This window comes from Protomyctophum parallelum (genome assembly GCF_964188405.1).
Source record: "Protomyctophum parallelum genome assembly, chromosome: 2".
Taxonomy (NCBI): Eukaryota; Metazoa; Chordata; class Actinopteri; order Myctophiformes; family Myctophidae; genus Protomyctophum; species Protomyctophum parallelum.
Window position 1 is genome coordinate 17,898,895 of NC_139699.1, and position 27,617 is coordinate 17,926,511.

General features: G+C 42.4%; 1 protein-coding gene across 2 annotated transcripts; it reads left to right on the forward strand.

Annotated features, from left to right (window-relative positions):
• The first annotated feature begins 545 nt into the window (after window positions 1-545).
• cars1 (cysteinyl-tRNA synthetase 1) lies at window positions 546-27,366 on the forward strand. 2 transcript variants are annotated; one of them, XM_083793236.1, is made up of 23 exons: window positions 583-642; window positions 3,231-3,458; window positions 5,788-5,879; window positions 6,401-6,489; window positions 9,236-9,332; window positions 10,183-10,281; window positions 11,469-11,618; window positions 11,726-11,866; window positions 14,516-14,604; window positions 14,754-14,875; window positions 15,762-15,874; window positions 16,320-16,448; window positions 18,202-18,331; window positions 19,756-19,859; window positions 20,052-20,149; window positions 20,280-20,469; window positions 21,882-21,950; window positions 22,568-22,649; window positions 23,054-23,134; window positions 23,836-23,903; window positions 25,249-25,308; window positions 25,548-25,631; window positions 26,280-27,366. In XM_083793236.1, the coding sequence occupies exons 1-23, from the start codon at window positions 627-629 to the stop codon at window positions 26,406-26,408; spliced, it is 2,460 nt and encodes an 819-aa protein (XP_083649362.1). In that variant the 5' UTR covers window positions 583-626; the 3' UTR covers window positions 26,409-27,366. The 2 variants fall into 2 exon arrangements, with proteins under 2 accessions (XP_083649363.1, XP_083649362.1); XM_083793237.1 differs by lacking the exon at window positions 3,231-3,458 and having other exon boundaries at window positions 546-642.
• Window positions 27,367-27,617: the final 251 nt, after the last annotated feature.

Here is a 27,617-nt window from a genome sequence, read left to right on the forward strand (position 1 = left end):
GCTCTAGAGAGACTGTCTACCAATTTGCGTGATGTTTGGACAAAATCTGTAGGTGTACTGTGCAAAAACTTGTTTTGCACAAAGCGGCCTCCTGGTGGCGCTATAACAGGCCGTTCTGGAAAGTTTGGGGCAGAGGTTGATCGTTGGCATCCAGGGAGTGTGTGTGCAAAATATGGCATCGACCGGGTTAACGGTGGCCGAGATTAGCTGTTCACGGACACACGGACGGACGGACGGACACACGGACGGACGGACGGACACACAAACGGACGGACGGAGTGCAAAACATACTCTCCCCACATGCCTTCGGCCTATACTGCCCTACTCAAAGAACCACAATGGAATGACATACATGTCAGTTTTTTATTTTATTATCATTATTACTATTATTATTACTACTACTACTACTATATTATTATTATTATTATTATTATTACTATTAGTTAATAAAGGAGGCTTGTAAAATAAAATAAAATAAAATAAACGCTCCTGGTTTGTTTTACGTTAGGTTTGTCGTGCCTGCCTGTCACAGTTGGGGCAAAAATAATCTCCCTGTGCCGTCGGAGCGTCTACTTCCGGACACGTTATTGTTGCATCAGCAGCAGCGGCAGTAACACATCACTACAATGTCTGCAGAACAAGGTACAGTATTTACACTAACATGTATTTTACACTATCGCTTTATAACTTCAGCTTTCATTCATGTCAAACATGATGTGGGGTGTTCTGTAATTCCAGCGGCTGTGAGGCAATAACGTACGTGTTGTGTTTTTGTTTTGTTATTATGGATGATGATCATCAGTGGATCATGACATCAGCTATAGCTATTATCCTACCGAAGGAAGCAGTGCTGGCAAAAATTATACATTATGCTCAGCTGTACTGTTATAGTCAAGTCAAGATATCAATTCAAAGCATAACGTTACGCCTTTTATGATGCATTCCTGTTATGTTCTTTAACTACATAGAAGTGTCTATTTGTATGTCTCTAAATGTTTTGATGAATTGAACAAGGTGGACCCTGTTGTAAACAAGTGTAATGATTAATTGGGTCGTCCACTCACAGTTAACAGTCTTTGTATTGAGTTTGTGCTTAAAATGTACTGTAAATTCTACAAACTGTTAATAAATATTTCAATCAATCAATCAATCCTCACTTATACGTGGTTTGTCGAAATCCATTGAAACGGAATCGGAATTAATAAAACCACATTTAATATGCATTCATACTGTCTGTCTCTAGATCTGTCTGGGATGATGCTTGATCGTTATAGCGTTGCATTTATTATCAACGTTAAATTATCATTAATAAATATTACAGTCAGCTATTTGATTCAATTTCGGTTTCATTTCACTTCACTTAGTTTCTAAATCCACTATAGATGACGTGCGTGTGTTAAGTTGGTTTCTAGCGGAGAACCAACGCTATGGACCAGAGCTACGTTTTCTATTTGACACATTGGGAGGAGAGTGGTTTCACTTTCTCTTGGGATGGATTCATACTTTTAACATTGCATTGGTTTGGAACTGGCAGTATATGAATGAAGTAATCAACTGACTATTTATATTATTATTATTATTCCACTTAAAAATGAGAACTGACACTATAACACTGCTGGGAATTTGGCATCTTCCAGGGGTTGACACTAAGGTCTCAGAGGGGTCTCATCTTCCAGGGGTTGACAGTCACTAAGGTCTCAGAGGGGGAACTTGCCCATCTTCCAGGGGTTACACTAAGGTCACTAAGGAGGGGGAACTTGCCCGTCGGTCAAGTACAGGTCATGTTGTACTTGCCCAAAGGTCATGCCCACTTTCCCTGAAAAGTAAATCGTCCATTATAAAATGTTTGATTCGAATTATTGTTCAATTTAACACTGTTTTACTTTCTGGGGCTGTGCGATAAATGTAATGCTGATAAACTTTACTGAGGTTGAAGTTAGGAATAAGGTTAGATTTAACCGTTTAAGCATAATTTACTTATTTTACTTTAGGAATACCAGGCTGCGCAATTCCGCCAGCTGTACGCCCGGGGTGAGTTGGTAAAGGGGCGATCTACAAGCTCACGTTGTGAGCTATTTTCTATTTTCACTACATCACGACATCAAATGTCCCTTTTGGGTCTCAAGCTAAAAGGTTTGTGAATGGGAATCACTGCTGTAGCACATCTGCCCCAAGGAATCACTGCTGTAGCACATCTGCCCCAAGGAATCACTGCTGTAGCACATCTGCCCCAAGGAATCACTGCTGTAGCACATCTGCCCCAAGGAATCACTGCTGTAGCACATCTGCCCCAAGGAATCACTGCTGTAGCACATCTGCCCCAAGGAATCACTGCTGTAGCACATCTGCCCCGAGGTTTGATGTGTTGTCCGTTCAGAGACGCTCCTCTGCAATCTGCATGCCTCGGTTGTAAGGAGTTGTTATTTGAGTTGGAACAAAACAAACCACCGTCTGGCCATTCTCTTCATTTTCGGCACATAACTGCTTTACCTATCATTCCTATCACGCCACCGGCCTACTGTACTTCAGCACCCGTTTTAACTGTAATCTGTCTGGCCCTTTTGTGCCCATACTGTATATGGAGATCTCTGTATATCTGCCTGTGCCTGAAGAGTGCAAACTGACTGTGAAGGTCGGGACTCGAACCCACGGCACACTGTCATTACCAGCCTAGGTGCCCAGACCGCAAGGCTTCCACTACAATTTATATAGTTACTAGTTACTTTTTAGATTTAGATTATTAATAAAAAACATGCATTCACCACTTCAGCCCTAATACACATTTCAGCCATTTGAAAATAGTCGAGCTAGCTAGTACAAGCATGTGTCAGGATACAACACATTGTGAGCTTGTACCTTGTAGATCTGCTATTTTCCAAAGATTTGTATACATTTGAAAACGTGTGAAATGGGACATTCTGCATAATGAGTACTTTTGGTACTTTCACCCATTCAGGACGGGAAGGGAACCCCTTTTGGTGTTTTAAGCATTATGTTATGCTTTAGCTATTGAAAAATAGCAGCCACTCTGTGGCGCGCTACGAGCTTGTAGGTCTGCTATTTTTGAAAAATCGAAGAACGACTGACATAGAAACATAGCTTTTTCCGAAAACTGTCATTTTCAAACAGACATTTTTAGAATCTGATCTCAGGTCAAAATGGCTTGATTATGGTGACCGCTAGCCCTAGCTAGCAGCAGTTGGTAATTATCTGCCCTCTTGTCTCTGCAGCCTTTGAGTATGGCTTCTTGCTGCAGATACATGAGGAGGGGCCCTTGGCCGGGGCCCTGAATGAATACATGGCCTCCCGCAGCTATCTGGCAGGGTTCAGCCCTTCCCAGGCAGACCAGAAGGTCTTTTCACACCTGACAAGGCCCCCAGCTCCAGAACACAGCCATTCTCTGCGCTGGTACAGACACATAGCAGCCCTGACGCTCCACCTCAGCCCAGACAGCAGCAGTGAGTCCACAGTCCGCTGTGTCCCCTCTAGGGATGGGATGGGAACAGTCCGCTGTGTCCCCTAGGGATGGGATGGGAACAGTCCGCTGTGTCCCCTAGGGATGGGATGGGAACGATAATCCTTATTATTGTTTATCGTGATAAAAAACACTCTACAATAATCGTATCATGGAGATTAATTATCGTGAAATATTTCACTCTACACAAATCTATTCGCCAAAAAAAGCAGATCTACAAGCTTGTAGTTCGGCTATTTTTGTTGAACATTCCCCCCATAATAAGGGGTAGTGGGTGTTCAAGTGGTTAAAGGGATTGTGACATTAAAAAAAAGGTTTTGGAATTGTTCTTATTTTTTTTAGGTTTTCTAATCTCAATTGCACCCAAAAAACATGAACTTTTAACATTCAGTAGATTTTCTGTGATCTGGGGTTTTCTGGCTCAAACAGGTGCTCTGATTTTCCGGCAGATTGTGATGTAAGATCCTGCAAATCCCATATATGTCAATGGGATTTGCCAGCAGATGTCACTGTTTTCACTGTGTTGCCTGTTTTCATTGTAGCTCAAAAGGCTTCCAAACCCCAAAGAAAACTTCAGACCACAGAAAATCCACTGAATGTTCAAAGTTCAGGTTTTTTGGGTGTAATTGAGGTCATAAAACCTAAAAGAAAAAAAGAAAAAAAAAAGAAAATTAATGTCATAAAACCTTTAACAAAAGTGCCGTTTTAAGCATATTTTGATTATCGCGATAATATCATTAATCGCAATTATATTTGCCACGATATAATCGTCCCATCCCTAGTGTCCGCCCTGTATCTGCTGGTCTAGATACATCTAGACCACTGGTTCTCAAGGTCCAGGGACCCCCAGAGATCTGGTCTAGATACATCTAGACCACTGGTTCTCAAGGTCCAGGGACCCCCAGAGATCTGGTCTAGATACATCTAGACCACTGGTTCTCAAGGTCCAGGGACCCCCAGAGATCTGGTCTAGATACATCTAGACCACTGGTTGTCAAGGTCCAGGGACCCCCAGAGATCTGGTCTAGATATATCTAGACCACTGGTTGTCAAGGTCCAGGGACCCCCAGAGATCTGGTCTAGATATATCTAGACCACTGGTTCTCAAGGTCCAGGGACCCCCAGAGATCCTTGAGGGGGTTCCAGGGGGTCCCCCAGGAATCAAATGGACCTTTACGGATCCATTATTGGTTTCCAAACTTTTTAGCTCAAGAGTTGCATTGGTGTGGTTTACCTTTAAAACCCTTTGGTGTGGTTTGGCCTTAATGCATATCAAATTGGTACCAAACAAGTTGAGAATCATTCGTCCACAGCAGGGGTTTTCAACTGGACCACCACCTCAGATCAGTGAACCAGTATTATACAGCCCTTTGCTCCATGCACAGTGCACACCCGTCCCTCTAGCCCAGAAAGCATGCTAACTGGGCCAGGCTAATGTAGCACAGACTAAACCTCACTTAATCTACTCCTTCCTCACATCCTAACATTGAAGTGTGTGATTGTGAAGCAAGATGATCTCTTGGCCTGTGAATAAATGTCGCCTTGGCTTTCACTGTTGTACATACTAGTGTGTCATAGAGGGTTCGCTAATGGCTACAGTGCCTGGAAACCTTTTTTTTAAAATATATGAATGGCGCTGTTATTTGTTCAAGAGTCCGGCTGAGTGATAGAGTCTTGGAGTATCATTGCCCTAACGAAGCCCTTAACAGCTGGAACAGTTCCCATTGCATGTTGCTGTGTTTCTTTGCCCAGAAACTGTTTATTTAATTTATTATTTTTAGAAACATTTAACTTAATGTACTGGATTAACCTGCTTCTGACACCTCGGACAATGCACTGCAAGAAGGATGTGCAGCAAGTGTGCATTTGTGTTTGTCTCTTTGTGCATGCTGGTTACATGAATGCAATTATTCAATGTGAGATTTTGGGGTTTCAAAACCAAATATTTCATACCTTATATCCAGAGTTATGGCCCTTTTGGATGATTTCTGTGAAGGTCGGAGCACTCATGCTTTAGGGTTGGGACCCGTTAGGTTTTTACGGTTCCGGTTCCGTACCGGTTTTTCCTTTTTTTCCTGACATACATTATTATACTTAATGCAAATGCAATGGAACCGGCTCCGGTTCTTCAATCTGGAACCGGGTCTGAAAAAGAACCGGTTCTGGCCAGCCAGGTCCCAAGCCTATTCATGCTGCATGCTTATTAACACAGACATATTATCATAGACACCAATATATAAGGAACATTTGCATGAAGTCTCTAAACTGTTTTCATGCAGTTTACTCTAACGGTAATTGTGAATGTTTTTCAGTGAAAGGAAAGCGGGTACAGCCTCCATGGTGTCCACCAGAGGGGACGCCTGTCCCTCAACTCCGCCTGTACAACAGCCTGACACGGACTAAGGTACTGTACCTACTGTAGAACAGGACTAAATTTGACTAATTTGCCATTGGAGTTTTTTAAATTTTCGTTTTTTCATGTCATATGAAAGCAGGACTCATAGCTTCAAATTGACATATTGGTTGTTCAGTTTGACCCACCAGTTTTGGAGATATGGCTTATAGAGTAATGTCTTGCAGAGAAACAGAGAGTTGAGAAAACAGCCTTGAAAAGGTTCACTTCTGTGGTCTCTAACATTACACCTAGCTACATGTTCAAGCATTTATTTCATATTTACATGTCGATTTCAGCCCTGACACTTATTTCAGACATGCTCTAGTATGTGAAGAGTCTGCCTGTGCTATAAACTCATTTTGGAAAAAGAAAAAAAACACTAAAAACGCTAAAAACACTGAAATCGTCAATCACAATTATTTGTATGGCAGTTAACCGTCAAGTAAAATGTCATGGCGCCGATGACAGGCTCACTCAACAGTTCTATTTGAACAGTGCTATTATTTACGTTACCTATTTGAATGTTTCAGGAGCTGTTCGTCCCCCAGAATGGGAACAAGGTGCTGTGGTACTGCTGTGGACCGACGGTGTACGATGCTTCTCACATGGGACACGCCAGGTGACCAAATGATTAGTAGAAATAATGGAAACGTAATGTGTTTTCCGGCAGTCCAACCATGTATGTTCAAACCCGTTACTCTTTGCCAAAGGATATAGAGTAGAGTGCCTGGATGGCAACCGCAAGTTTGCCAGTTCGAACCCTGTGGGCTCCCCCAGAGTTAGTGTCGAAGTGTCCTTGAGCAAGACACTGAACCCCTAATTGCTCCCGATGTGCTGGTTGGTGCCTTGCATGGTTTCCACTGCCTTCGGTGTGTGAATGGGTGAATGTAATGCACAATCTATGTAAAGCGCCTTGGATAAAGGCGCTATATAACTGTAAATGCACCATTTACCATTTATAAAACGTTTCATCTCACGAACCCCCAAATCCTACTCTCAAAACATCAAAAGAAGAAAAACGTGTTTTCTGACCTCAATAACACAAAAAACTGAACTTTGAACATTCAGTGGATTTTCTGTGGTCTCTGTGGATGTTATGAATAATTGGGCTCAGAAAAGTGCTGTGCTCGGCCCCTGGACTTTGATGTCAAAGTCCATTAATCCCACCCCCTTTTCCCTCTGGCTTTCAAAAGGCTAGAGCATACGAGGCAAACGTGGCCTGGGCCGTGGCTCAGTGGTCCAGTCACCTTGGCTGCTAATCCAGTCTGGCAGTGTGCCGCGGGTTCGACTCCCGATCCCGACGGCCTTTACTGCATGTCACCCCCCCCCCCCCCCATCTCCCCATTTCCTGTCAGCCTACTGTCTGTCCCTCCATGAAAAAAAGCCAAAAAATGTTTTGGCTTAAACTTTAGATACGAGGCAAACGTATAGGTAATAGGCAGGTAATAACTTAATGTCCAAGTGCCTCAGTGCGGCCGCAGGGTTCATGTGCAACCATAGACTGTAAGAAATATGGACAAAGCGTTCCCCGGGTCTAACATGAACGTAAAATGAAGCCTGTCAGTCCTTCCTTGTGTACATCGCCATCTTTCTAGATCCGTTTGGGCCCAGCTGGCCATTGGCTGGCCCAGACAACGAGGCGGGACTTCCCCCCTTCTTCTCCGTTGGTTTTTATTTTGACTCGAGTGGGTGGGGGATCCCGTTCATAGACTGTAACGGTAGCCACGCCCCTCAGAACATGCGCGACTTTATGGTCATCTTTTTTATAAAAGGGACCATCATTTTCCAAAAAGAATATTATGACATTAGAAATGAGACTTTAAACTAGTGACTGGAAGCAGAAAGTATTCATGACCATGTTTATTAAGGTAATACAGTCTAGGTGAAGTTGGGCCCAAATACATGGGCCTCTATGGGGCTATGGGTTCTTTTGGGCCCAATGACAGCGCCACAACAGGCCATTATATGAACTTTCAGGAAATCCCGATTTCCTTGTGGCTTCACAAAATATCTGTCTGACTGCCCCCCTGTGTGCAACACTGCACGGTGGCACATTCAGTATGTGTTCAGTATGTTTTTATTCAAATTCAATCAAAGGCTACAGCTTATTATTCAAAGCATTTGAGGTTCCTCAGTGCTGCTCAATCAGAGCATTACAAGTGGCTACAGCGACCTGTGTGGTGATACGCTCTTTCACTATATTAAATCAAAGATTTTGCCTGCAATGTATGTTTACCGTATCTTTATAATTTTGGACAAAAAACAAACAAACAGCTGGACAGGAACTGTAACTTAATAATTGCAGGCCGGTGCAAAAATAAATAAACAATAGCCCGCGGCAAATATCCGCCCCGTTCCTTTTAAATGCCCGGGGGGTCCAAATCCATTTTGCGTATTAAACGCCCGGGCTACTATTTGGGCAAATATGGTATATGATGTTTATGCATTATTACTCTGTATTATTGTTTGTCATTGAATACACCGGACCTTAACCCATTTTGGGCGGGAACCCATTTTGGTGTTGGCATCATGTCGTGCTTTAGCTATTGAAAAATAGCAGATCTACCTACAATCTGTAGGTCTGCTATTTTTTGAAAAATCTAAGAACGACTGACATTTTTAGAATCTGATCTCAGGTCAGAATGGGTTCATCAGACCAGTGTGTGTCCAGTGGAAACCTCGTATGAATCTGATCTCAGGTCAGAATGGGTTAAAGAGAACATGTATTTATTTGGGTTATCCTTTGGTTAGCCCTGGTCCAGTGGTCCTGGTCCACTGGTAATGGTCCAGGGTTTACAGTGAGTCTCTCTCTGACGCCCTGTGGAAGTCCCTTCCGCAGCCCTCTGGTGATATTCTCACTCCCGTGCGCGGGTTTTCAAATCCCAGCAAATAAACAAAACGACGGAACTACTCACCGACACAAAGCCTGCTAGACCTTAAGGTAAAAGTCTATACTCGGAGCTGGGAAGCGTCTCAGGTCCCCAGCTTCTCTCTAAAATGCACTATTTTAATCATTAAATAAAATGAATCCAACCAGATCGGCGCAGGCAAAACCCGTAAATGCCGTAGTAGAAGAAATGACTCTGCCCCGGTAAATTCAGGGTACATTGCGTTATTAAAATGGCACAAAGTGCATCTTAGAGAGAAGCTGGGGACCTGAGATGCTTCCCAGCTTCGAGAATAGACTTTTACCAAGGTCTAGCAGGCCAGCGGAAGGGACTTCCACAGGGCGTCAGAGAGAGACTCGCTGTAAGCCCTGGACCAGGGCTAACCTTTGGCATGACGGAGTTAAGTTCTGTCCGTTCTAACTCTGTGTGCCTCAACAGGTCCTACATATCTTTTGATAACTCTGTGTGTCTCAACAGGTCCTACATATCCTTTGATATTCTGCGACGGATACTGAAGGACTACTTCAGATACGATGTGCTGTACTGCATGAACATCACAGACATCGATGACAAGGTTAGCAGCAGGAGTTAATCTAGATCAGGGCTATTCTCCGATAGGAGTCCTAATTCATCTAGATCAGGGCTATTCTCCGATAGGAGTCCTAATTCATCTAGATCAGGGCTATTCTCCGATAGGAGTCCTAATTCATCTAGATCAGGGCTATTCTCCGATAGGAGTCCTAATTCATCTAGATCAGGGCTATTCTCCGATAGGAGTCCTAATTCATCTAGATCAGGGCTATTCTCCGATAGGAGTCCTAATTCATCTAGATCAGGGCTATTCTCCGATAGGAGTCCTAATTCATCTAGATCAGGGCTATTCTCCGATAGGAGTCCTAATTCATCTAGATCAGGGCTATTCTCCGATAGGAGTCCTAACAGGACGTGAGCAACGGACACGCAAAAGGAGTAGAGTAGAGTTTCGAAGCTTGTTGGATGCGTGAGAAGCAACTAATGACACCTTTCCGGGTTTCTCAAGTTTTCAGGCCTTAAATGTATATGTTTCTTTTCCCTTTTTGCTTCCTTTATGATGAATTCCTGTTCTGTTCTTTAACTACATAGAAGTGTCTATTTGTACGTCTCTAAATGTTTTGATGAATTGAACATGGTGGACCCTCTTGTAAACAAGTGTAATGCTTAATTGGGTCGTCCACTCACAGTTAACAGTCTTTGTATTGAGTTTGTGCTTGAAATGTACTGTAATTCTGCAAACTGTTAATAAATATTTAAATCAATCAATCAATCAATAATTGCTCAGCTCAGCTCGGCCCAGCTGAGCCCGGCCTGGCCCGGCCCGGGTCCTGATCAAACAAGTTTTAACCGGATAGACAAAGTAAGAAATTACTTAACGTTGTGTCTTTCAGATAATCCGGAGAGCCAGACAGAACTACCTGTTGGAACAATACAAGGACAAGAAGCCCGGCGTCCAGCAAGTCCTACAAGATGTCCTCAGTGCCCGAGATGTGAGAATTATTATTATTATTATTATTATTACAAGATGTCCTCAGTGCCCGAGATGTGAGAAGAAGCTTTCTATTGTAGCAGAAACCTTCATATCTAATACCATTTATTATTATTTATTTAACCCATTTTGGTGTTGAAAAATAGCAGATCTACAAGCTCATAGCGCGCCACCGAGTGGCGCGCTACAAGCTTGTAGGTCTGCTATTTTTGAAAAATCAAAGAACGACTGACATAGAAACATAGCTTTTCCAGAAAACTGTCATTTTCAAACGGACATTTTTAGAATCTGATCTCAGGTCAAAATGGGTTAAGTGTAAATCGGTAGGATACGTATCCTTTTTATTTTATTGTCTTTCAAAAAAGCTGAGGCCTGAATAACTAACTGTGTGAATAATAATAATAATAGTAACTAACTGTGTGTGAACTCCCACTCGAAGCCCTTGATAATATATAATGTGTGTGTGAACTCCCACTCGAAGCCCTTTAATATATAATAATAATAATATATATAATGTGTGTGTGTGAATAATAATAATAACTGTGTGTGAATTCCCACTCGAAGCCCTTTAATATATAATAATATATATAATGTGTGTGTGAATAATAATAATAATAATAACTAACTGTGTGTGAACTCCCACTCGAAGCCCTTTAATATATAATAATAATATATATAATGTGTGTGTGAATAATAATAATAACTAACTGTGTGTGAACTCCCACTCGAAGCCCTTTAATATATAATAATAATATATATAATGTGTGTGTGAATAATAATAATAACTAACTGTGTGTGAACTCCCACTCGAAGCCCTTTAATATATAATAATAATAACTAACTGTGTGTGAACTCCCACTCGAAGCCCTTTAATATATAATAATATATATAATGTGTGTGTGTGTGAATAATAATAATAATAACTGTGTGTGAACTCCCACTCGAAGCCCTTTAATATATAATAATAATAATATATATAATGTGTGTGTGTTAATAATAATAATAACTGTGTGTGAACTCCCACTCGAAGCCCTTTAATATATAATAATAATAATATATATAATGTGTGTGTGTTAATAATAATAATAACTGTGTGAACTCCCACTCGAAGCCCTTTAATATATAATAATAATATATATAATGTGTGTGTGTGAATAATAATAACTGTGTGTGAACTCCCACTCGAAGCCCTTCCAAGCCACTCTGGCGGAGACGACGGATCCCGATAAGAGACAGATGCTGGAGCGGCTGGACGCTGCGGTCAGCACTGCCCTCAAGCCCCTGCAGGAGGCGGTGGAGAGCAACACCTCTGCGGCCGTTCTGCAGTCTCACGCCCAGGTGAGAAACATCGGTGCTTTTCAACCCTTTTCATATCCAGGTCCAGTATTAGTAAAAAATCTAAAAAAATTGATTAATGCTAACCTCTAATAACGTTGGCGTTCCAGGTGTTACTGGAGACCGCCAAGGACATGCTGGCTGACTGGCTGGACGCTCAGTTTGGAAGCCAAGTCACCGAGAACTCCATCTTCTCTACTCTGCCTAAGTTCTGGGAGGCAGAGTACCACAAAGACATGGAAGACCTGAATGTAGGTAGATGTCTGTACAGTATGTCTGTATGTCTGTACAGTATGTCTGTAGAGTATGTCTGCCTGCCTGCGTGCGGCCGTGCGCATCCCACTGTCTTTCTGCGTGTCTGTACAGTATGTATGTGCGCATCCCACTGTCTTTCTGCGTGTCTGTACAGTATGTATGTGCGCATCCCACTGTCTTTCTGCGTGTCTGTACAGTATGTACAGTATGTATGTGCGCATCCCACTGTCTTTCTGCGTGTCTGTACAGTATGTATGTGCGCATCCCACTGTCTTTCTGCGTGTCTGTACAGTATGTATGTGCGCATCCCACTGTCTTTCTGCGTGTCTGTACAGTATGTATGTGCGCATCCCACTGTCTTTCTGCGTGTCTGTACAGTATGTACAGTATGTATGTGCGCATCCCACTGTCTTTCTGCGTGTCTGTACAGTATGTATGTGCGTATCCCACTGTCTTTCTGCGTGTCTGTACAGTATGTACAGTATGTATGTGCGCATCCCACTGTCTTTCTGCGTGTCTGTACAGTATGTACAGTATGTATGTGCGCATCCCACTGTCTTTCTGCATGTATGTACATTTAGGCCTGTTTCAGACGGTCCAGATAAAACGGCAAAGTCCTGTTGCGTTCTCATTTTTTTATTGATCCTTTACACGAGAACGCACACTTTATGAAAACGCTATAATGTCGCTAGGTGGCGGTAATGGACTGTCGTACAAGAAGAAGAACCAGGTAGCTCCTCCCCCTTCAAGCAACCCTATCGGGCTTTTGAATGACCGTCTCTGCCTGCTTTCTACTAACGCATGGAGTAACACACAGGCTGACAGGCAGCCCAGAGGCGTGCAGGCAGCGCGCGCCACGGGATGGTTATATTTTATACATACATTAGGCTACATAAACGCTGCTGCCGCCTAGCACAAGGCTTTTTATTTACACCATGGTTTTAACATTCACCATCGCTGATGAGCGGCGCTTTGAAGGCGAGGAGGGAGGCTTGCTCATTGTAGGAACTCCATTATATCATATGGCTCTGCATCATATGCGTTGTGAGCCCTGATGTCTCGAGTTTTGCGTATTCTCCGTTTTGCCTGTTTACATGGAGAGGGGAGGAAACAACGTTCTCAAAGATTTCCACTCTGGAAGGTGTTTCCACCTTGTTGCGTTTTTCCTCCTGAAAACGCTGTTCTCGTCTAAAGGGACACCAGCAAAGGATACTTTATTTTGCCGTTTTCTATGAACACCGTTCTCGTATGAAGGGGGTGTCAATTTGACTCTGTTCCACAGATAAATATAGTGAAAACTAGAACTGCACTCTGTCGAGTGCATACTTGCTTTTTGCACACTAGTAAATGGCCAACTAGTGCGCAAGCAGAGCGCGCAAGTACTTTCGACCGCTATAAACTGTCAAATCTCAGTATCTCTGTGACACTACTCTTTGATACCCTGGACCTGGAGCACGAACACCTCTGAGCTGCTGAAGAAAGCCCAGCAGAGGCTCTACTTCCTGAGGGTGCTCAGGGGGAACAACATCACACAGAGACTGCTGGTGTCCTTCTATCGGTGCTCCATAGAGAGCATACTAACGTACTGCATATGTGTGTGGTACACCAGCTGTACAGTGGCGCAGAGGAAAAAGCTCCAGGGGGTCATAAATACGGCACAGAAGATCGTTGGCTGCCCTCTCCCCACACTGGAAGAACTACACAGAGACCGCTGTCATAAAAAAACTCTGAACATTATAAAAGACACTTCCCACCCCGCCCACTCACTGTTTGAACTGTTGCCATCAGGCAGACGGTACAGAGTGATCAAGTCCAAGACCAACAGATTCAGTAACAGTTTCTATCCCACAGCGGTAGTTGCACTAAATGCTGCTAAAAAATGATCTGTTGCTGCGACACTTTTTAGTTTCTTATCTATTATCTATTACCTTCTATTACTATTTATTATCTTAAGTACAATAAGGGTTTGTTGTACAAAGCTACACAGCTGTACACAGCTGAAAATGACATGCTTGTGCATTAGGGCTGCTGGGGTTGTGCAATAACAAGAAGTCATGTGTTTTTGTTTTATCTTGTACAGTATGTTTTTGTGATATGATGCACTGATTGGTTGGCACTTTTAATTTCGTTGTACACGTTGCAATGACAAATAAAGATCTATCTATCTATCTATCTATAATGCTGAATGAAACAATGGTAATTGTTTTTATACACTTCAGAAACATAATGTTGTAATTAATACCAATAGTCCCAGCCGTCCCGCCAATTTTGATGCGTATGCACCGTCCCAGCAAATTGTGCCTGATACGGCAGTGGTGCCAGATTACATACATGTATACATAGGAGCATTACCTTTAATCCTCCCAACACTAAAACATATCGTCATTAAGTCACCATCGAAAACCAATTACACTCTGGCATTGGGTCCTTTAATCCACATCTTTATTACGTCATCATTGAGAGCTATTTATACATATACTATGTATATGTACAGTATATGTAATTTGTAAGTTGATTAGCGGCAGAGGGAGAGGGAGCGCCCAGGATTACAGTTTAGGAAATTGGCACTGGCTAAAGAAAAATCTGAAATGTGTGTGAACTGTGTGTAGAGGGCATTCTTCTAAAGCTTTCTTTGTGCCCATCAGGTGCTACCTCCAGATGTTCTGACCCGGGTCAGTGAGTATGTGCCAGAGATCGTGGACTTTGTGAAGAAGATTGTCTCAAATGGATACGGGTAAGAAGGTCACTGCTCATAGGTCATAGGTCACCGCTCATAGGTTCAACAAGACTCTAGCATGCAGTGCTTCTCAAACATTCTAATTACAAGGGTCAGGATCAGAACCACTGATTTACAGTGATAGTTTCATGTCCTCTGTCTCGTAGGTATGAGTCAAACGGCTCCGTTTACTTTGACACCATGATGTTTGACGCCACTGAGCAGCACTCCTACGCCAAGCTGGTGCCGGAAGCCGTTGGTGACCAGAAGGCTCTACAAGAAGGAGAGGGTGAGATTACAATATTGTCTCAAAGTGGGGCGACTGGCTCAAGAGGTAGAGCAGGTCGTCCAATGATCCATGGGTCGGTGGTTCGAATCCCGGCTCCTCCTGTCTAACATGTCGAAGTGTCCTTGGGCAAGACACTGAACCCCAAATTGCTCCCGATGTGCTGGTTGGTGCCTTGCATGGCTTCCGCCGCAATCAGTGTATGAATGTGTGTGTGAATGGGTGAAGGTAATGCACAATCTATGTAAAGCGCCTTGGATAAAGGCGCTATATAAATGCACCATTTACCATTTAAAGTAAAGACGAGAGTATCTACTTTCATCGCGAAGCGTGCCTCCGCGATGCTCTAAAATCCATGCACACACAGCTGAGCCAAATGAAGACCGATGAGAAATTCCGGGACTCGTTTGCGGGGAACCGTTAATGCAAATACTGTACGATGGAACCTGCTCCGGTTCTTCAATCTCGGGAACCGGATCCCAACCTTAAACGTAACCCAGGAAAAGTAATTTGTCCCTTTGCAAGTTTTACAAACGTTTTCCACCTGTCCAAAGTAATTTTACTGATACAGACATACCAGTAATAACTTTTTTTAATCACCCTAACCTTGTTCATACGATTTGATGCGCAACTATTTTTATAAACTGGGATCTAAACTGAATTTGTTCAGATGATGTTATGTCTGGGACCGGGTGTAATCTTCTTCGGAGGTTCTGGGTGTTGCGGACGAGCGCCCTCTATCGCAAACACAATATGCGTCACTGGCGGTCTGTGCGTTGCATTAGCACGCGTCAACATGCGTCACTGGCGGTCGATGTTAAAATGAGGTTGTTTTGAACGTGTGTCTGTGCTCGTGCTGATCAGAAACGTCCCCCTGTGTGTCCTTCAGGAGACCTGAGCATCTCTGCAGACCGGCTGAGCGAGAAACGGTCCCAGAACGACTTTGCGTTGTGGAAAGCCTCCAAGCCTGGAGAGCCGTCCTGGGATTCTCCTTGGGGCAAGGTAACCCCCAAAAAAGGGCTGCTGCGATAATTACATTTTACTTGATGATTAATTGTTGCTCAAGTAATGGCGATTAATGTTGAACATTATGAAAACAATTTTCATTTCTGCCTTTAGGCTTCGTAAACAAAAGGCACACAGGACAGTAATGACAAATATCTGAGCTTGTGGAACTGCTGTTTCTGCTATTTTTGAAAACATTATTTTTTAAAACATGGAAATGATTGTGACTATTATGACGATGCATGATGCATGCACATATATATATATATATATATATATTTATTTATTTATCAAATATTAATCTCAAATATAAAATATCTCAAATAATTGTGCTTGGGCCTATTGTTGTGTAACATTCTCGTTCTCATGTATTGAACAGGGGAGGCCAGGGTGGCATATTGAATGTTGTGTAACTGTATTGTATACTGTATGTATTTCTCAGGGGAGGCCAGGGTGGCATATTGAATGCTCGGCCATGGCGGGCTCCATCTTGGGAGAGTCCATGGACATCCACGGGGGGGGTTTCGACCTCCGGTTCCCCCACCACGACAACGAGTTGGCTCAGTCCGAGGTGACCGCTTCACTACATACTACATACCTACATACATACTACATGCTTCACTTCTACATACCACTGTGTTGATTTTGACAAGGTTTTAGTCATATGCCGCGTTCACAACTTCACATGGACAGATGCAAATATTACAATTTACAATTTAGGCATTTATCAGACGCTCTTGATCCAGAGCGACTTACATTTAAGCAAAAACAAAGCATGGCATACATCACATAAATTATTATGTGCATAGTTATCATAGTTATCATGAATCATGTATAAACTCAGAACGTAACAGTGGAGTATCTATGTCAACTATACATACTATACTATATTATATATTATACAATATACATGTGTACTATAAAGTGCTATGACTTCATAAAATGCAATTCTAGTGCTGTCTACGTAACGAGCTATAAGTCTGTCTAAAATACTATCTAGGTCGACATAAAATGCTATCCAAGGGGCTAGGCTAGGGCAAGTGCTACGGGCCATGGAACCATGGAAATCAATTCACATTGTATCAGTTAGAAATCAGTGGTGGAAGAAGTACTAAACATGTTTCACTCGAGTATCAAAAGAAGTATTATCAATACCAGTACCACCATATAGAAATACTCTGCTCTAGTCAAATCCTGTATTCAAAATGTACTTGAGTAAAAGTAAGTATTGGCATCAAAATATACTTAGAGTACCGAAAGTGCTCAATACCTAGAATCGGTCCTATACCGAGTACCAATGTGTACTATAAAGTGCTATGACTACATAAAATGCAATTCTAGTGCTGTCTACGTAATGAGCTATAATTCTGTCTAAAATGCTATCTAAGTCGACATAAAATGCTATCTAAGGGCAAAGATCACAGCATTTGTCGCTTTGTACAATCTGCTGCTCACATGGTCATTGGCGTCATCAAGCGTGCATCCGTAGTGACGTGTGTCATTGGAGCTGTAGCTTTGTAACTTTTCATCTGGAAGTTGAACTCAGCTCAGCTTCAATTTGTAGCTTTTGCAGCAACTACAAATGTCGGATGCATCTTTGCATCTTCATGTCGCTGGCTTCCATTGACAATGAATGGTAGACTGCATTTTTTCATCTGCTCGTGTGAGCGCAGTGTGAACGGTCTTTTGAGTAAAATTCCATTTAGTTTTAGTCATACTTTAGTCTGACATGTTTTACGGCAGTTTTAGTCTAGTTTTAATCGAGTAAATGTAAGATTTTAGTCGACTAAATCTGCAGTTGATTTGGTGTTGAAATGTGTGATTTATACTCTGCTGTGTGCCGAAAATAGCAGATGTACAAGCTCACAACGTGTCGCAGCGCGACCGGCTGTGAGCTTATAGATCGGCTATTTTGGGAGAGTGACACCTGCACACAACCAAAAATAACCTTGTATCTGCTATTTTTGAGAATGACTCTAAACCAATGTTCTAAATCCCAATGTTCTAGATCCCAAAAAATTACTTCTGTTGCTATTATACAGTGTATAATATACTGTAGCTAAAATCTAAAATTACACACACTTTCTCTGCAGTTTTCTGAAAAAGCTGTTTCTATGTCAGTCGTTCTTCGATTTTTCAAAAAATAGCAGACCTACAAGCTCGTAGCGCGCCACTCGGTGGCGCGCTATGGGCTTGTAGATCTGCCATTTTTCAATAGCTAAAGCATAAGATAATGCTAACACCAAAAGGGGTTCCCGCCCAAAATGGGTTAATGGGTTAAATGTGGCCGCTGTTTTAGTTTTTTATCTGGTTTTTCTGCGCAGGCTTTCTATGAGAATGACTGCTGGGTTCGTTACTTCCTCCATACTGGACACCTGACCATCGCAGGCTGCAAAATGTCTAAATCTCTCAAGAACTTCATCACCATAAAAGATGCCCTGGCAAAGAACACCGGTGAGTCTCTCTTTGTGTAATTACTATTATTTGAGTATTATTTGAGTATAAGTGTGAAGCGAAGCGCATTATCATCATATTTCTTATGTTTTGTTTTTGGTAAATTGATGCCTTTGTCGTTTGACAATGCCGTGAAAAATCTACAAGCTCACAGTGTGTCACATTGTGAGATTGCTTGCACTGCGTGAAAAGAGGAGTTACCGGGCAATTATGGGCATTGTATTTTCCCGGTAAACCTCAAGTTTAGCAGCAGTTAATATACGTTAACATACAGGTGTGATGGTACATACTACATATACAGTTAATATACGGTAACATACAGGTGTGATGGTACATACTACATATACAGTTAATATACGGTAACATACAGGTGTGATGGTACTTCTGCATACATACAGACACACAGTGACATGTGCAAACACACTCACATTTTTATTTTATTTTTTTACCCAGGGAAGTAGCTGAGCACAGGTGCTCATTTTCAGCAACGCCCTGCACATAGAAACACAGACAGTCACACACACATTAAAACCTGGGAGCTGACCAGCACAACCACAGTCTGATACTGTTGGCCACTATAAGCAGCTCCAGGTGGAGCCCTTGCTCAAGGGCACTTCAGCGGTGTTGGGTGAGTGATGACCAATCACTTCCCCACCCAGATTTTTCCTGCCCGGCCGGGGAATCGAACCGGCAACCTTTCGGCAACAAGGGCGCTCCTCTAACCCTTAGGCCACCGCTGCCCACATGCACACCACTCTGCTCCCCTCCCCTCCCCTGGACACGGCTAATGTTCACATAGACGGCCGACAGAGCTGGATGCATCACGGTGGATTCGAACCCGCAACCTCCGTTTTGGTGGGCATGGACTTTTCCACTGCGCCACTCTAGGGGAATGGGTTTCCTTTCTCACCTGCATTTATTGCAGTGTCTTAACTTTCAGTGTGTTACCTTTGTACCGTTTTTATTGTGCCAAAACATATATAATAATAATAATAATTGCCCTCAGGTCTTAATAATACTTCAACGTAGTGTTTATTTATCGCTCCCCACAAAAGCTAACACTGATCTTTAGTTTTCATCTCTGTGATGGCGATGATTTCATGAGTTTTTTTTTAATTATACATATATATATATTAATTTTTTTTATCCCTCGATTTTGTAACCCATTTTCACCCCTGTGTCAATCATCTAATGTGATCCTGGGCTCTACACACCCTCCACCAACCTAGTCCCCATATATGGGGGACAAGGGGAGAGAAACGGACTTGAACTCATGCTTCCTTCATGCCTGAGTGTCCAAGTTGCTCCTTTACACCTGACAGGGGGGAGTTTCCCTGGTTGGACGTAGCGCGTGGAAGGAACACGTTATTCCAACCAGTTCCTTTCCCCTCTGATGAGTTTTAAATGAGGTGTTTTCCCTTCAGCTCGCCAACTGCGGTTGGCGTTCCTAATGCACGCCTGGAAGGACACTCTGGATTATTCCTCCAACACCATGGAGTCTGCTGTCCAATATGAGAAGTTCATGAGCGTAAGTTAAGTGGCACACAGCGCTGAGGCCTGTCGCAATTATAGCCTAATCACAATTATTTGAGATGATCGCATAATCGTCAATCGTTTCCATGTGGAAAAATGTCCATACATTTTCAAACATTTTTCAGAAATAGCAGAAATGTCTATTTCTGACCTGGTCTGACTGTTTGTGCTCTTTTTGTCCCTCCAGGAGTTCTTCCTCAACGTAAAGGACGTGATGCGTTCCCCCACTGACCTCACAGGGCAGTTTGAGAAGTGGGAAGCGGCAGAGTTGGAACTGAACAATAGGTAAGAACAACTACTATGTTTATTCAATATGTGGCTAAAGGAGCTGGGAGGTGTGTTGCATCTGGAAAGAATTAGATTTGCCTCAATTGGCATCAGAAAATGAGGAGAGCATATTTTTCCTCCCCTCTAGTTTCTGTGAGAAGAAGAGTGGCATCCACGAGGCTCTGTGTGACAACATGGACACCCGCTGTGCCATGGAGGAGATGAGGTCACTGGTCAGCCTGACCAACAGCTACATGGCCAGCAGGAAGAACGCCAGACTGACGCCCAACCGCCTGCTGGTGCAAAGCATCGCCGTCCATCTCACATCCATGCTGAAGGTGAGTGAACGGAAGCATACTGAAATTAGATAAAGTGCCAATCGGCACAGGTCTCCACCAGGGCAGGTCAGGTTGTGGCCTCCTGGTGGCGCTATAACAGGCCGTTGAGGAATATTTGGGGCAGAGGTTCGTCGTTGGCATCCAGGGAGTGTGTGTGCAAAGTTTGGCATGGATCGGGCCAGCGGTGCCGGAGATTAGCTGATAATGGACGGAAGGAAGGACGGACACACGGACGGAAGGACAAAACATACTCTTCCCCCTAGGCCTTCGGCCTGGTGGAGACAATTAGCCTGGGTTTGCCAGCCATGTATTGTGGCCCATACTGTATGTATCTCCTATTTCCGTAGCACGAGGCAGCTTGATGTACACCAGACGGTACATTTTCTTTCCAAATGTAAACAAGTTGAGAAACGAGGCAAGCCTATTGCAGAGAGAAATTGTCTTTCTCTTACTGTGAATGAAAGGCAGAGTGTGCTCCTGTGCACGCCACTGTCGAGACTAAGAAGAGACGAGTCCTAGCATAGATGATATATTTTACCTAATGAGTTTCGAAACAGTTTTAAATATTCAGAATCAATATGTAGCCTATAGACATTCTGATGTGTCCCTCTGCCTGCTAGTCATTCTGATGTGTCCCTCTCACTGTCCATGCTAGACATTCTGATGTGTCCCTCTGCCTGCTAGACATTCTGATGTGTCCCTGTCTGTCCCTCTGCCTGCTAGACATTCTGATGTGTCCCTCTGCCTGCTAGACATTCTGATGTGTCCCTGTCTGTCCCTCTGTCTGCTAAACATTCTGATGTGTCCCTCTGCCTGCTAGACATTCTGATGTGTCCCTCAGCCTGCTAGACATTCTGATGTGTCCCTGTCTGTCCCTCTGCCTGCTAGACATGCTGATGTGTCCATCTCACTGTCCATGCTAGACATTCTGATGTGTCCCTCTGTCTGCTAAACATTCTGATGTGTCCCTCTGCCTGCTAGACATTCTGATGTGTCCCTCAGCCTGCTAAACATTCTGATGTGTCCCTGTCTGTCCCTCTGTCTGCTAAACATTCGGATGTGTCCCTCTGCCTGCTAGACATTCTGATGTGTCCCTCTGCCTGCTAGACATTCTGATGTGTCCCTGTCTGTCCATGCTAGACATTCTGATGTGTCCCTCTCACTGTCCCTGCTAGACATTCTGATGTGTCCCTGTCTGTCCATGCTAGACATTCTGATGTGTCCCTCTCACTGTCCCTGCTAGACATTCTGATGTGTCTCTCTGCCTGCTAGACATTCTGATGTGTCCCTGTCTGTCCATGCTAGACATTCTGATGTGTCCCTCTCACTGTCCATGCTAGACATTCTGATGTGTCCCTCTCACTGTCCATGCTAGACATTCTGATGTGTCCCTGTCTGTCCCTCTGTCCCAGACATTCGGTGCCATTGAAGGAGCAGAACCCATAGGATTTCCAGTGGGGTCAAAAGGTCAAGGTGCAGACGTAAGTACAGTATGGAGAGTATGGAGATTTCACGCACTTATTTTGAACACTTCTTTCCTTGCATTGGATATGGAATTAAAAGTTACGGTTCATTCATTTGTCATTCGCATGCTTACACGTGAAACGGATATTGTACTTGGGACCAGCAGTTTACAGTAAGTGTAAAATAAACCAATCATTAAAAAAAAAAAAAAAGCATATCTAATATAAAACAATGTAGTGCAGTGAATTGAGCATCCAAATGGAAAGGAGCACAACATTTTCAACCCTATCTTCATAATGTTCATAAGATGGAACCATTTCTGTCTACTCACTCTAGTGTTGGTGGGATGTGTACAGGTCAGAAACCAGCCTATTGGTGGGATGTGTACAGGTCAGAAACCAGCCACCAGCCACTTATTCACTGGTCCGATTCGGATCGGTTAACTCAGAGTGAGGAGATCTGTGCCATCTTCTAATGAAGACAGGCTGGGTCATTAATTAATATTAAATAATGAATAGGTGAAGTGCTCCTTCCATCAGCCACAGGCAGTGCTTTTTCAATGCAATGCAACGTCGTGAAAGATATAATTAATCTTTAAAATATTTTAATGTGAATATTGTTGATGTGTCTCCAGCTGGAGAGCACTGTGATGCCGTATCTGACAGTGTTGTCAGATTTCAGACATAATGTCCGGAAAGTTGCCAGAGAGCTGAAGGGTAAGAAGTTTCTTTCTTTCTTTCTTTCTTTCTTTCTTTCTTTCTTTCTTTCTTTCTTTCTTTCTTTCTTACTTTTCTCAAACTATTTTCACTAGTTTGGGTAAACATTTCCCTTTTGAGTCTTGAGCTAAAAGGTTAGGGCACCGCTGCACTAATGTGGTGTTACTGCTAGCTTGATTTATCTGATTTATAAAAACATGTGTTATTAAATCAGATGCATGAATCATGTGTTGCAGTGACAGAGTTATTAAATCAGATGCATGAATCATGTGTTGCAGTGACAGAGTTATTAAATCAGATGCATGAATCATGTGTTGCAGTGACAGAGTTATTAAATCAGATGCATGAATCATGTGTTGCAGTGACAGAGTTATTAAATCAGATGCATGAATCATGTGTTGCAGTGACAGAGTTATTGCGGCTGTGCGATGAAATTCGTGACGACATCTTACCTGAACTGGGAGTGAGACTGGAAGACCATGAAGGTATACCTGAATCAATTATTATTATTCATATTTGTATTAGTATTGTTACTATTATAATTGTTGGTACAGTACAATATTATTTTTGCCTCTGACACACAACATGAGTGGACAATAATTAATATTACCGGAAACGCATAGAGAATGAATTACAGTTCTGTAACTCTGAGAGTGTACAAATGGAACCAAATGGACCCGTAAGGGTCAAATTATGCGTCCATTTGGTTCCATTTGTACACTCTCAGAGTTAAGGGGGTCATTGCAAATAAAACATTTGAGAACCACTAGTACTAGTTGGACTCCTAATGTGTCATAGATAATAATAAGAATAAATAAGAACATTTATAATGGTGTGTAAAAAAGAAAATGTAAAATTTGCGACGGACTATTGCCATTTGCCACGGACATGTTGATGACCGCTTGTTGTTGTTCCATATTGACCTTTTTGCCGATATCCGATATTGTCCAACTCCTAATTTCCGATATCAACCAATACTGATATTTACAGGCCTTTTCACCATGTCAAATGTCAAAGCAAATTCCTATGTGTTTTACACAATGGCAAATAAAGGTATCTGGATCTGAATCATCAATGGAGAATTCAAGATAATTACCTTGTATTACACTTGTACAATGGTGTTGTACATAAATAGTGAAGACTTGTATAAGCTATGAATGTAAATGGTTCTTCTCTGTGGTGGCAGGACTTCCTACGGTGGTGAAGTTAGTGGACAAGGAGACACTGCTGAGGGAAAGAGAAGAAAAGACAAAGGTATGAGATATGACTCACTGTCGCACTCACAACACTACCCCTGTCCTCGGATGAAATGACTCACTCACTGTCACACTACCCCTGTCCTCGGATGAAATGACTCACTCACTGTCACACTACCCCTGTCCTCGGATGAAATGACTCACTCACTGTCACACTACCCCTGTCCTCGGATGACATTTGATGTCTAGCATCAAATGTTGGATGAGTGAGAACTTTCTCAAGCTAAATGAGGACAAGACAGAAGTTCTCATAATCGGTTCTAGTGAGCAGAAATAATCAATAATAAGCAGACTGGGCAACCTAACTGTAGAAACTAACAGTACAGTAAAGAACCTGGGGGTTATTATTGACCTTAGAAATATTGCACGAATCAGAGCCTATTTGTCCTTGGACGATGCAAAAACGCTAATCCACGCCTTAGTTTTTTCTCGGCTTGATTACTGCAATGCACTTTTTTCAGGACTGCCTAAGAAAACAACTGACAGATTACAACTTGTCCAAAATGCAGCAGCCAGAGTTTTAACTAGAACTAAGATGAGAGAACATATTATTACTCCAGTTTTGGCATCATTGCACTGGCTTCCGGTTGTTTTTAGGATTGATTTTAAAATTATTTTACTTGTCTATAAAGCTCTCAATGGTCTCGCACCTTCCTACCTACTTGACTGCCTGCCTAAATATGTCCCAAACCGCCCCCTAAGGTCTTCCACCGCCGGCCTGCTCGCTTTGCCCCAAAAAATGGCAACTAAAAAATACGGGGAAGCAGCTTTTTGCTTCTACGGGCCGTCGGCATGGAACAAGCTCCCACTGTACCTTCGTCAGGCAGCCTCTGTAGACATTTTTAAAGCTCAGCTCAAGACCCACTTCTACAACATTGCCTTTAATTGATCTTGTATTTTTTATTTTTCATGTCCTCACTGTACTGCATTACTGCTTGTTTTTTAATGTCGTTGCCTTGCTTTTCTTTTATTCTCCATTGTTCTGTAAAGCACTTTGAGCTGCATTTCATGTCATGAAAGGTGCTATACAAATAAAGTTGTATTATTATTTATTATTATTATTAAATGTAGAGGTCATTTGACCATTGATCATATGGCGCATGGTTTGAGACCGCACATACGATTGTGCATTATTGTCACTCTGAGAATGAACACTGGGGATTTTACAGTGTAAATTATACAGTGCAGAAAAGTAAGGAAGAGGCCTGATTTCTGTCCAGTAGGCTGTTGGGCTTTAATATAAATGAAACGTTGCGTCTGTCTTCCCTTAACCTACCGAACCACAATCTGACCATGAGATCTGACCTCTTTAAAACGTACTCTGTCAACTTCCTGTTTGACAGATGGAAGAAGAGAAGAAGAGAAAGAAGGAGGAAGCTGCCAGAAAGAAACAGGAGCAAGAGGTGAGGAGTTCTGTTCTGAGGTCACATTGCGTACAGTGTAAGACCTGATGAAAATAGCCGATCTACAAGAATGCATCGTGAGATGAGACCTTGTAAATCTGCTATTTTTTCACTATTGTCTGATCATTACGTAGAGCATTCATTTACAGAAAACAAAACAATATGGAGATACAAGGCTTCTGCCTGACAGCAAGTTTTTGGTGCATTTTTACTTACCTAATTGTTTTCATTTATTTTAGATGGCTAAACTTGCCAAAATGAAGATCCCTGCCTCTGAAATGTTTCTCAGTGAAACCGACAAATATTCAAAGTTTGACGAAATGGTAACCCAGCTTTGTATTGTATTACATTATTTGGTTTAATTGACAGAATATTTATTCAGATTGGATTAATTGACAGAATATTTATTCAGATTGATCTACAATGTGTCTCTAAATTATATGTATAGGACGAGTTTTATTGTGTAATTGTTTGAGCTAATGAAATCATAGTATACCTTTTGTGACAAGCAGTGTCATTGACTTATAATTTTCAATCTTATCCTCATAACTGGTCCTCACTGAATGCTCATCATAAGATGGAACCATTTCTGTCTACTCACTCCGTGTCTCATTGGTGTGGGCAGTTCAGAAACCTGCCTACCAGTGAAGCTAATGGCATCTACAACCTTTCTCTTTGTTTGCACGCTGAAATAGAAGGCATTGTTCTTGCATTCATTAATACAAGACAAGATCAAATACCAAACATGGCTAATGATGATGTCACTGGTTCTAGGCAGGTTTCTGAACTGTCCACAGCCCTCCTCTGAGACACAGAGTGAAATGGTACCATCTTAAAATGAGCATTAGTGTGGAGATGACGATAACGTTGAAAATGGGTGACATATAGTTTCCAGGGTTTTATGTGGTTCTGTGTTTGTGTCTTTGTGTCCAGGGTTTTATGTGGTTCTGTGTTTGTGTCCTTGTGTCCAGGGTTTCCCGACTCATGACGCGGAAGGCAAGGAAGTCAGTAAAGGACAGGCCAAGAAACTACGCAAACTCTACGAGACGCAAGAGAAACTATATAAGGATTACCTTCACATGAGCCAGAATGGCAGCTGAGTGAGTTCCACTGCAACGTCCGGCCTGCTGGTTTAACTCTGAGAGTGTCTAAGTGGACCCCTACGTACGTACGGGTGCCTTTTTTTAAAGGGACATTTCACCGCTGGAAGAAACTGCAGTCACTCAATGTTAATAGTATTTGTAGTAGATAACAGTAGCACAATTTGAATGTTGCACTACTGTATGGCCAGAAAAAATAATGAAGTCTGTGTGTTTGACTAGGTTGTGACTAGGGTTGTCTCGATCGGATCGGGTGATCGGAAATCGTGGGCCGATCACGTCATTTTCAAATGATTGGAATCGGATCGGGAGCTAAAAAAAACGTGATCGGGACATCCCTAGTATCAATATTATATAAATATCATAATATTTAAACTGGAAATTGTCTGTGATTTGGGATATTGTATTATTGTGATATGGCATAAACGTGTTCTATAAAATATCACAAATATCGGATGGGGAATAATCGGTATCAAATGATCGGATTGGATCGGGAGCAAAACAACGTGATCGGGACATCCCTAGTTGTGACTGGATTGTTGAATTACTACAATGACCGTAATGCTTTGGTGCACTGGGGAGGAAACCAATGTCTCACGCATCATCAGACATTTGAAATACGTGTGTAATATATGATATTACACACATAAAAACCCCATAGGAATGTGTTTTTTGTGTCCTAATCATGATTAAAATAAGACCTGAAGAGCACTTAAAGCGGTTAAATGAACACTCCTGATTTTGCAGCATAATGTACAGCTGTTTTTAATCATCTGTGATTTTGTTTTTATCCTGCGCTGCCACCTAGTGGGTTTTAAGTGTTTTGAACACATGTAAAGTTCATTATAAATTCTAATCCTGTTTATTTCTGTATTTTCCAGGGATCTCTCTCTCACACACATACACACACACACACACACACACACACACACACACACACACACAATTCTATCCAGTTGACAATAAACAGTGAATAAACAAAAACAAACTGAATTCAGCTGCGTTTTCTCTAACTGGGAAATAAGACCAGTTACTTTAGGACCAGTTACTTTAGGACCAGTGTCATCAGTATGTTTGGGTCCGCCCTCAGAGAGCCTAGCGATGGGCTCTATAGACCGATTCCGTAGCGGGTCTCATGGTCGCAGCCTACGTATTTCCTGTAGGCGGACTCGACGTAGCTGCAGGGTTTAAACCCTCACCAGGCGCACC

Bases quoted from the DNA above. Each gene is read 5' to 3' on its own strand.
- cars1 (XM_083793236.1), top strand. The intron at 5,880-6,400 runs GTACTGTACCTA...TGAATGTTTCAG, and splicing joins ACAGCCTGACACGGACTAAG to GAGCTGTTCGTCCCCCAGAA. The intron at 18,332-19,755 runs GTGAGTCTCTCT...TTTTCCCTTCAG, and splicing joins TGCCCTGGCAAAGAACACCG to CTCGCCAACTGCGGTTGGCG.